This window comes from Varroa jacobsoni, unplaced genomic scaffold, assembly GCF_002532875.2.
Source record: "Varroa jacobsoni isolate VJ856 unplaced genomic scaffold, vjacob_1.0 scaffold_1156, whole genome shotgun sequence".
NCBI lineage: Eukaryota > Metazoa > Arthropoda > Arachnida > Mesostigmata > Varroidae > Varroa > Varroa jacobsoni.
The window spans coordinates 74,515-86,053 of record NW_019214058.1 but is presented as its reverse complement, the minus strand read 5'-3'; the positions used below and the strand labels follow the sequence as shown (position 1 = coordinate 86,053).

General features: G+C 38.3%; 1 protein-coding gene across 1 annotated transcript; it reads left to right on the top strand.

The window, feature by feature from the left end:
- Positions 1–281: 281 nt before the first annotated feature.
- Clbn (Nuclear export mediator factor NEMF homolog Clbn) lies at positions 282–9,447 on the top strand. Its single transcript, XM_022845286.2, has 9 exons — positions 282–697; positions 1,697–1,871; positions 2,133–2,377; positions 2,605–2,792; positions 3,118–4,007; positions 4,184–4,455; positions 4,730–5,007; positions 5,194–5,728; positions 6,034–9,447. Exons 1-9 carry the CDS (start codon positions 413–415, stop codon positions 6,223–6,225), a joined length of 3,060 nt encoding a protein of 1,019 aa, XP_022701021.1. The 5' UTR covers positions 282–412; the 3' UTR covers positions 6,226–9,447.
- The last annotated feature ends 2,092 nt before the right edge of the window (positions 9,448–11,539 follow it).

The following is an 11,539-nucleotide window of genomic DNA, read 5'->3' as shown; positions in this document are numbered from 1 at the left end:
AAGCTCTGAAGTTAGAAATGTGTCCTAAAAGACAAAAATAAGTAAGACTAATAATGACACTTGACTTACACCTAACTTGGCTCTGACTATGATTTCTATAGCTCCACAAGCCATCAGTGTTGTCCTATATCCTTTTGTTTTAATCGTCATACCATTTCACGGCCAGCGCGGGGCTACAAGAGCCCGCGAAATAAAGACCTCCACGTGCCGTTCGAATACTTAACCTAGTCAGCGCAGCTCCTAGCAGATAGCAACCAAGTCGCTCCTTCCAATAGTAGTCGCATAACTGCTTGTCGACTGCTTAACGTTCGATTTGGAAGCCACTAAGTATTATGCACTCCGATGTTTTGGGTGCGCTGATGATGTAGAGTTAAGGCGACGCATTATTGGTGCCAGCGGCACCAGGTGTTCCATGTGCGCCCATGAAATAGGCGCTGTAGAGTGTTGCACTGTTATTTGTCATCTATCAGGTGGCAATTGTTTATTGCTACTGCTCCTTGCGCGTTTGCCTTGTTGCACAGACGACCTGCATTTTAACTCGGCTGAAGCAAACATAAGTGACAACATGAAGTCAAGGTTTACTTCTGCAGACATCGTCGCAGCTGTTAACGAATTACAGAACCTAGTTGGTATGCGAGTTGTGCAGGTGTACGATGTCGATTCGAAGACCTATCTCTTTAAACTCAACAGACAGGAGGTGCGCTAACGATTGCTATGAAGTGTTCGTATTGAATATTTCGTGGAAATATCTCTGTTATATTGTTAATATAAATAAAACAATGCACAAAACTTTTAGTGATAAAAGGTTTTTTGAACAGTTTCAAGAGCAAACCAATCTGATTTCCACTTATTGATACTCTGATACGAGAGTACAAGAAACATGTCAATTTGTCTGCAAATGTTATAAAATCTTTAGTATCTAAAATCTGTGCCTATTACAGTTATCAATATGACAGTGGATTTTTTATTGCCCTCTGAAGTAGCGTATATAAAGCTAATCTAAAGCAAATTAAAGCCCTTTTGCGTTGTTTACTATATTTGTTTACTTTAAGTTGCGGTGGGGGTCAATTTGACTTCTTTTCTGGGTTACAACAACGTCTTTATTTCGTTAGAACTGTAAAACTGCCTCGTAAATAGCTAAAGGAGTACGATAGTGAACTTACAGCTGTGAAGTATTACGTTTGATCCTTAACTAAGAGGCAGCAATTTTTTAAATGATCTGCGTTCGCAATTCAGCTCACCGTGCTGTTACGCACGTGATTATCAGCGTGGTCATGATTACGCTCCCTATTCGAAACTAATGCGTACTGATTGCCTATTGTAGCAGAAGGGGGTATCAGTACTGGCACTGTTGGTTTTACTCAAAAAAAAGAAATAGTTCTCGGATAGAAATTATATTTCTATAGCGGAGAAATTGAAACATTTCTTTTTTTCTAAGCACATCTATCTGTTCAATGAGGTCATTTCATTATTCTTTATAGACCGAGCAGACATTTGGTGCGATGTCAACGAAGAGACTGCAATTCCTTTCTGATGCAATATTTTAGGTTTCTTAAACTCATTCAGCTAATATACACAAGTTATGGTAATAATGGTGTTATCGTCCAACGAGAATGGGGATCCTTAGCTCTATCGAACGCACTTGGTGCAGCAAACATTTAAGACAATAATGGTGCCTGTTGAATGCGTGCCTCAGGAGAAAACTGTCCTTCTATTTGAGTCCGGTATCCGAATACATACTACGGAGTACGAATGGCCAAAAGGAAGTGCTCCCTCAACCTTCTCAATGAAATTGCGGAAACACCTAAGCAACAAACGAATTGAGCATATTCGTCAACTTGGTGTGGACCGAATCGTCAATATTCAGTTTGGTAAATTTGTTCTCTCACGTCTTATCTATAATTAGCAAATGCATCAACCGGCATTCACGTAGATATTTTTCAAAAGGCTGTAATAAGTAATTACGATATTTAGGTAGGTCTAGGATTCAGTGAATTCAAGGCTGGGTAGTCGAGCCAATCGCTTTAGGAATGCTGCATAGAATATTTTGCCTATCAAATGTTCAATATATTGTACCACCTCGTGTTAGCTATAGTTAATTCGCTTTTATCAAACATGCTCTTTTATTTTAGGTATTAACGAAGCTACGTACCACGTTATTATTGAGATGTACGATAGAGGGAACGTTGTGCTGACGGATGGCAATTACGTAATCTTAAACATCTTGAGACCACGACAGGCAGGTGCTGAAGATGTTCGTTTAGCCGTGCGGGAAAAGTATCCTGTGTTCGCACTAACGCAAGCCATCCCTATTCTGGAGTTGAGTGATGTCCGCGGGTGGTTGGAAAACGCTCAGGAGGGCAATAGTTTAAAAAAGGTAGAGGCGATACAGTTTTTCGCTATTTTTTATTCCCGTCATTTATCTGAATTTGTCCAGAACTATAGAGTTTGTTGATGGATAGATCTAATCGAAGGAAGAAAATTAGTTTTTATGACGGTTTTTTTTTCATTTATGCAGATAACTCAATATTGTGTTATGATCTCACTGTTATGTTGTAAACGCTCGATGATTTTTAAAAGTGAGATGCGTTCTGGTTCCCGTAGGTGATACTTCCCAAAGTGTTTTGTGGACCTGCTATCCTTGATCACTGCTTGCAAAGCCGTGATATAACAGTGAACACGAAAATCAAAAAGGGGTTCATTACCGATGACCTGGTAAAACGTATCCACGAGGCCATTCTTGAAGGACACGAAATGCTCGAGAATTTTAAACGACCTGGCACAACTTCTGGGTCAGTTCTGATTGAGTTGATTTTGTTTATTCAAGAATATACAGCTCAAATAATGTATAACTTTCTTCATTGATACAGGTTGTATAGTACGTGTCGTGAATAAAGGTAACAGCGGCAAGTATAAGCAATGCGGATTAAAAGAAATTATATATTTTTTCTTTATAAAGCGTGACACGTTACATTCGTAGTATAGGCAACTCAAGTCGCGAAGTGTTCAGTGATGGCTGTGTATTCGATTACTATCAACAAAATTCATATTTTCAGTTTATTAGTGCTGATCGATTATAATTTCACGCCTTAAATTGAACCTTCAAATAAATTTCAGAATCATCACGCTTAAAGTTGAAAAACGATTTCAACCTACTGAAGATGGAAGCACGGAAATTATCTCGTATAACGAATTCCACCCTTTTCCCTTCAAAAGCCTTGTGAACCAGCGGACAGAAAATTTTAAATCTTTTCTGCAGGCCGTTGACACATTTTTTTCTCGACAAGAGCAGCAAAAGATCTCGTTGAAAGCCCACAACCTTGAAAAGGAAGCGGTGAAGAAGCTAGAAAATATTAAAATCGATCATGAAAAACGAGTTAGCGCGCTCGAAACGGCCCAGAAGATGGACGTAGAAAAAGCTAAACTCATACAAAACAATCTTGAACTTGTTGAAAAAGCCTTATTTGCTGTGCGGTCGGCAATCGCATCGCAAAGGAGCTGGGATGATATTGGTGATATGATCAAAGAGGCCCAGCTCCAAGGCGACCCTGTAGCCGAATCTATAAAAGAGCTACACCTTGATCGAAATCACTTTTTGATGTACCTTTCTGATCCGTTTAACGAGGATGAAGCTGCTGCCGTGGTCGACATAGATATCGATCTTAGTGCATATGCCAACGCGACAAAGTATTTCGAAAAAAAGAAGCAAGCAGCCAAAAAGCAGGAGAAGACTTTGCAGAGTTCAGCAAAAGCATTGAAGTCAGCTCAGAAAAAAACGACAGAAATGCTGAAGCAGGTTGAATTAACGACGAATATTGCGCGCGCGAGGAAGACGTACTGGTTCGAAAAATTCTACTGGTTCATTTCGTCTGAAAACTACCTCGTTATCGGGGGACGCGACGCACTCCAGAACGAGGTAATCGTCAAGAAGTACCTAAACAAAGGCGACGTTTATGTGCACGCTGATCTTCATGGAGCGTCAAGCATTGTAATCAAAAATCCATCGGGTATGTTTGCTTTATTGCGTTGATATTCTGTAGTTGGAAGCTTAAAAATGAAATGCGTTTGATTATTACCGCCTCATGATAAGACGCCCCCGTCGTGTACTTTAGCGGTATCACTAAACGATAGATGTGCGCCTCTAAACTGTTAGTTAAACCAACTATAACGCGTTCGTTTTCAGGTGAACCAATCCCACCGAAAACGTTAAATGAAGCAGGGACTATGGCTATTTGTTACAGTGCAGCGTGGGAAGCGAAGGTGGTCACGACGGCGTGGTGGGTATACCAGGATCAGGTTAGCAAAAGAGCGCCAACCGGTGAATACCTTTCGCAAGGTTCGTTTATGGTTCGTGGTAAAAAGAACTTTCTTCCTCCGCTGTACCTAATCATGGGATTCGGATTCATGTTCCGCCTGGATGAGGAAAGTATTCCACGCCATGCTGAGGATCGTAAGGTGAGACCAAGCACTTGGGTTTAAGGTGCAGCTACAATGTGAAGTTTTTATACGTTTTGTATCCAGTATGTTTTAATAAAGTTTCTTAATTTTTTTTTTATTTGAACTTACAAATGAATCACACCCGTATTAATTCTGTCCAAGATTCCTATCGCACAAGTTTTTAGCTCTAAATAGTTAATTTATGTGATATATTTTAATTTACAAACGTTTGTTCTAAAAAGAAGGTGATATATACTATGCTCTCAAGGAAACCTATTGTTTTATTTTGTAGGCGCGTTTAGCTGACGACAATTTACCAGTGATGGATGATGTATCAGTAACGGATGATATTGAAAGCCATGACCAAAACGAGATCGCAGTAAGCTCGTCGGAAGATGAAGATGAGGGCTCGGCTTTTCCTGACACGCAGGTTCAGGTGCTCCAGCCAGTTGCCCCGGGGAAACTGCTGCAAAGCACTCAAAAGCCCGAGAATGAGGAAGTCGTTGTATATTCACAGCCAGTTAAGAAAAAAACGATAGTGAAAGCAGCCAATAAGAAGAAAGACAAAGGGTGTGTTACTTGAATGTTTCAGTGTTGTTTTTAAGTAACTTTTTCCATCAAATGAATTTATGTACACGATTTTCATGTTATCTTACGAGGAGTCAATCGCTGAAATCGCAGTAATTTTGCAATAGCACTGTGCCAGTTTTTATTAGGAGAAATAGTATAGAATAGTTTGATTCTTTGTTCTTACAGCCAGCAGAAAAAACCACCACAGCAACAGACAGCAGATGGCCAACAGGCAGTGAGCCAAAAGAAAAAAATGTCCAAAGCGAAACAGCGTAAAATTAAACAGCGTTACGGAGATCAGGACGAAGAAGAACGTCAGCTGAAAATGAAGCTTCTGGCGTCTGCGGGAAAACACAACGAAACTAGCGCGGTAACTAAAAATACGACGACAGATGAAAAAAGTTTTAAAAATATGCCGAGCGCTGAAGAATTTTTAGGTGGCGACGAGACCGATGGCACTAGGGTTAACGCCCGAGAATGGGACCCACAACGTCACAAAGGCGAAATCAAGGCGACCGAAGAAGCCAACAAAGAAAGCGAAAAAGATAATGACGCCGATGATGAGGGTGCGACTGACGATACAGACGATGACGCGTCCCCCACCGATGATTTCACCGCGATACTCAATTCGCTTACTGGGGTGCCGGTCGAGGATGACGTTCTTCTATATGCCGTACCAATTTGTGCCCCATATTCCACGATAATAAATTACAAGTATAAGGTAATAGACCTAAGTAATCTAATACTCTAGTGTAACGGATATATTGTGTAAAAATTGTAAAAATAAGTCAATTTTTTATCGTAAATATTGGACATTTATTAGGTTATTTTTAGATATATCTATAAAGCGATACTGAGTCCGCGTTTTGCTTGCCCAGCCCAGATACAGATAAATTTGTTTCATCATTTTTAATGAAAAGTATGATATATATTAGTATCAGAAATTTATTATAATTGTTCCTTGCGCCTAGTTGGTTTTTGTGTGAATATCTAATTTTGATCGTTCTTGTTTCCTTTTTTGTACAGGTCAAATTGACTCCTGGAATAAATAAGCGCGGCAAGGCAGCTAAAATTGCTCTAAATATGTTCCAGCATGATAAATCATCAACGCAAAGAGAGAAAGACCTTTTGAGGGCAGCGAAAGACCAGGATGTGGCTCGCAATATGCCGGGCCGGGTCAAAATGTCCGCAGCCAATTTGCAAAAATATAAAAAGTAAAATAAAGATAATACTTTGTGAAATTCTCATATTCACCGAGAGACACTCACACATACCTTTGTGTGAGTGTGTACTGGTGTAAACATAGACTGAAGAATGAAAAAAAAAAGTATATTTATTTGCTTTTTCACCTTTTACCTGCTGGTATTATATAAATCATGAATAATAATATAAAAATATTAATAATAATTGGATACATATATGTGGGCTCTACACTGAATCGGATTATCAATTTGATATTATAATGGTATGTTTACTTAAATATCAACGAGATGTCTATCGCAGCAGAATTCAATAGATCTTTGTTACCTAAAGCATATGTAGAGCATTTAATAATTGACAAAAGTAAAGAAAACCTTTTCTTTAATAATTCGTTAGATTGATAATTTTATTAGAACGATGTGTCGGGCCAAAATATCTAAAATGCTTGCCAGTACATAGCATAATCTTAGTCTTTATCTGAATACGTGCCAGGCAACTAATGTTGAGGGCAAACCAAAAAAAAGTATACTGAAATTTACAAAAGTTACAGAGCTATATAGAGAGAACGTTCACACATAGAAGATTATTGATGTCGGTCCCGCAGTCATTACAGACGAATGAATAGAATTAATTTTTTTGTGAGGCCTAAAACCGCCTAGTACAAATATCTTCAACGGAACCGCATAGCATGCGGCATGATGGGAAGTGTTTAGAGTATATTAGATCGGAATTATTAGCTCGCTGGTATCGATACTAACTGAATGTGAGAAAACGGTTCACCGAAAAGGTCGGACAACGCCAGCAAATCAAATTTGGCGCCTCATGCTTCAATTCGGCGCTCTTTTATTTCCACGTTGGTTTATCGTAGTCGGCTAGGTTTTTTGATGTAAAGATTTATCTTCTAATTCGCGTGCTTAATTCTGTTCCCCAAGAATATGTACTAACTAATTTTGTTTTTCTAAGGAAGCTTACAGCCAGATTGAGTACGAACTAATTTAGTAAAAGATGTTCAATTCCTAAGCAAAAGTGTCACTACCTCTATAGAACCGTTTAAATTGTTGTAGACTAAGTAAAAAACTTAATGTTTTTTGTCAATCTACTTATCAATTTTACCTCAACAACTCTTCTCGATCTTATCCTATTGAAAAGCTATGCTTTAGCTCATAATTCTACACTATTCTTGATCCTTAGAGAAGATTTGAAATATAGTAGTCTGTAGTCTAAGTTAGTTGTTAAATATAAATGTAATCGTCTATATATAACAAAACCTTTTCCTAGGAAACAACGTCAGCTTACATTGGCACACTTATTAGAACTAATTTATGGCGTAGTAACTTTTTTTAGTCATTAAAGCTAGCTTGTAGAAAAGCTAGTTTAGGACATAATCTTTCCCTTCATGTGGACCAGAGTGGGACTATCGAGTGTCAATACAGACAGCAATTTTTCTACATCCACGAAATTTACCTGCGAACCGTAACAGTTGTATAAGAAAGAAGTGAGATATGAAATGCTGTCGAAACCATAAAATATGATGAACTTAATTACACTTACAGCACTTTTAGTAATTGTACGCTATACTGTCGTCGCTGTATTTGTGCGAATGTACATAATGTACATGTGTTTTCTATCATCGGGCCTTCTGTAGGAAGAACAATTTAAATGCGGATCCGTTACCTGCTTGTTTTTCAGTTTTGAAGGACTTTCTGACATGTATGGCTGTTTTTATGAGCCGAATACTTAAACGTTCCGCGAGTCTTCTGCATAAGGCTGTTGATTAATTAGGGAATAAATGGCTATACTGATGGGTCTCCAATAAGTTTCTTAAGAACAACTTTTCTTACGTAGGTTACGGTTGTTCTAAACATGGATTCCTAAATATATTTATTAACAAAACTAGTCAATGATGCACCAATGATAATGAGTGCAAGCCTGATATGTGTTCGAAGGCTTTGGTTACAACGGTTGTCATGCAAGAAAATCTGCTGTGACCGGCCTTTTTTAATCTCTCTCCATGTTCCTTCTGCTTTTTTTATATAATATTTTTCTCCTTCTTCGCCTTTTATTTTCTCCATTAGCGTAGTGCTTATTATGTTAAATTTGTATATCATTTTTACCTTATTATGTAATATAAAAAATATCTTTATTATTGCTCAGCAGTTTTTACATTATTACATTAAGTTTTAATTACATTATTTATCGTTTTATTTGTTTTTATCAGAACTCCCATTCTTAGTATAGTCAGAAAGAATTAATAAAAACTAATTCAATATATACTTGCAAATTAAAAAAGTTAATTTTTTATTTTATAACATAATGTATTAAGTTTGCATAAAAGTCCGTACAAAGTAAGGAGCTGGAAAATAAACTCGTAAATACAAAGTATAGAAGAGCTTAGAATTCTCTCCGGGTTAATATTCTAGCTTCATTGTTGTCATTGCAATGTTATAATGTTTTGCGTCCGGTAATTAAGTCGTCAAGGTTATTTCACAAAGCTAGCTTTCAGCAGGAAATAAAGTGTTTACGTCCGGAATCGAACCCAGATCAACACGCGAACACGTTATTCGCTGGTCTATTACGGAACATCGCAGTTACATCTCACCGCAACACAAGCATCATATCATTGTTATGTTTACTTGGTAAAAAAACAACAACACTGAAGTTAGAACGTTACATAAATTATATAAACGAAAAAAGAAAACTTACAATGGGATTTCTCATATTTTTTTTTAAAAGATATTCTTACAAAGAAAATTTCATTTGTTCAACTTTGGTCGTAGTAATCAAGCATCTCATATACGCACGTTAACAAATCAGAGCGAATATGATACCATTAAAAATTCAAGTCTCCATTCCATCCATGAAATTCGTGTATTTGATCTTTTAAAGTTCACCTTATGTTGTTATTATACCGTCTTACTACAATCTACCACCAGGGATACTGCTTAAGATCGGTACCATTTATTCGGAGAATGAAAATATTCTACCATTGTGCGATAATCTGGATAGAACGTATTCTAAGGTTCTTTATTAATGTTGCTATATACGAATGTGTAGATCGAAAACAGTACAATGTAGATATTTTTTTGGGCACTTTGTGGATAAAAAAAAGTGCTAACCAAGTAAACACATACGAGTTCTAAAATTTTGGTTGCCACTGTTGATTCAACAGATTCAATGAAGCTTATTCAATTTTTAATGATGACGATGAAATAAAGCTTGATATTTCTCCAGATTTGAGCAGCACTGGACGCTTGCATTTTTCTAGAGTGTTTTTAATTAAAGGTATGAGGCATTGTGTATATTATACGAGCAAATAAGTGCAGTGACATTTATCGTTGGCTTGTAAAAAGATACCTGGTCGGACCTAATTTAATGAAGTTAGCTGGTGATAGCAACAGAAGTGCTTAAACGTACCACTTGATTGAAACAGCTTCCTCGCACAAAACGAAAACCTTAAAACGGAGCTTTGTTAGCTACCTAATTGACGGGAAACCTCTTGCAAATTCGGAATTTTCGAAACATTTCCGGGCAAGTTGAATACTATGAACCTCAAAGACAAAACCCAGACCGCGAATCGACTCAATTCCGATAAGTTTACTGCGAATCAAACTTTGTGTCTGTTAGAGAGAGTAAGACGAGTAGAAATCTACTTGACGGTGCCTGTCCCCGAGTGGCTTTTCTGAACTGCGCCCGCCGAGCCGAATAGTGGACGGTAGTCTGTTGCTCCAACATTAGCGTATTTAGATGACGGCTGGGTTCCAGATGTGTCGAGAAGACGTGGAACTTTTCTTGGCGCGCTCGATGACAGCCATTGGGAGAGAACCTTCTTTCGAGTACGTAGAGAAAATGCATACATAGAGGTTGGGTCGTTGTTGGGCAAAAGCGAACATAGAGCCGAAGGAAGAACTAGGAGAAGCGGTTAAACACGAAGAAAGAGAAGTAAACGGACTCGTCAGGAAGAACTTTTTTTTGCCGGGTGCCCGCACGGTCTAGTTACTGATTTAGATGTAGGAGATGGCTGTACATTTCGTTGGTATCCATCGACTGCAGCAGCAATAACAGCGTAACCAAACTAATGCAGATGATATGTCGAGTTCGTGAGGGGGATTGTCACCGATGGGGGAATCCAGGGAAACTTCGCATACAGATGCATTTAGAAGACCCCAGGTCCAAGCGATGATCAGACATCTGTAGAATCGTGTCGCCGTTGTAACACGAGGCGCCACAAAGTGTTGCTTTAGGAAGGTGAGCGGCAGGCTCATGTGGGAAGCCAAACGACCCTAATAATAACAATTATTATTATTCTAAGTGAATTTATTCATAATAATTTTATCGCTATCAGTTTTAGCGGGATACGTCAGTTGGACGTGTACGTGAGGCCAGAGGTTGTTACCGAGAATTTCGTTATTTTAAAAAGTTGAATTGATACATTTATTACATAAGCATTACGAACACTGATGCTCTTTTCCCTTCACAGGTTACTGCATATTTTTTAATTAGAGCCTATCCGCCAGTGGGTTAGAACTGCAAGAAAATCAAACTCAGAGGCAACGGTGAGATAAATATATAGCATAAGAATGCAAGAATGGAAACATTATGCAAGAAAATCAAACATGAAGCTTGAAGCGCCAATGCTTAACGTTTTTGCCTTTTTTTTTCATCAAAAGCCTGACAATTCTTTTATATTACAAACCCACATGAGTTTCAGTCACTTTTCTTTCAAAACTTTGCTGCGAAGATTGGCTACGTGCTTCACCAATGTTCGCCATAGAAACGATCTAGAGTTATATAAAAATAGAACAGATTGTAAGTGACATAAATGCTAGATTAAACAGATCATTTCAAGTTGTGTCAAGCAATTGAAGTCTAGGGCGTTTTTTGGCATCGAAAACAGGCTTGCATGCTCCTTTATCAGCTCTTAATGTTTGCATGTACAATCGAAGCCGAAACGACACGAGTGTATCCATTATGTATTGTCCAAATAATGGTTACGTTACAAGCTGCCGATTTAACCAACTACAGCATTCTGACAAACACAGTGACAGAATAACCAACTACTAGAATGAAACTGGCCATTATGCTGAACTGGATCAATAAAAGATACCGGCTTTGCTAGGTAGCAGGACTACATCGGTTTTCTTCTTGGCGGCCTTATGGCCTTTATGACAAAGATCTTACAATCACACTGGAGGAAAATCTGTTGCCTCCCGTCACAATTCCGTTACGACGTTAGGTTCGTCATTATTTTGCTTCAAATATGTCAACCGACAGTTTGCCACTAGGAAGCTCGCTCAGACAACTCCGAATAAGGCGATTACTGCTCACAGAACAA

Coding starts and splice junctions, on each gene's coding strand:
- Clbn (XM_022845286.2), top strand. CDS start 413: ATGTGCGCCCATGAAATAGGCGCTGTAGAGTGTTGCACTGTTATTTGT. Junction 4,456..4,729: donor GCCATGCTGAGGATCGTAAG/GTGAGACCAAGC, acceptor TTTATTTTGTAG/GCGCGTTTAGCTGACGACAA. Junction 5,729..6,033: donor TAATAAATTACAAGTATAAG/GTAATAGACCTA, acceptor TTTTTTGTACAG/GTCAAATTGACTCCTGGAAT.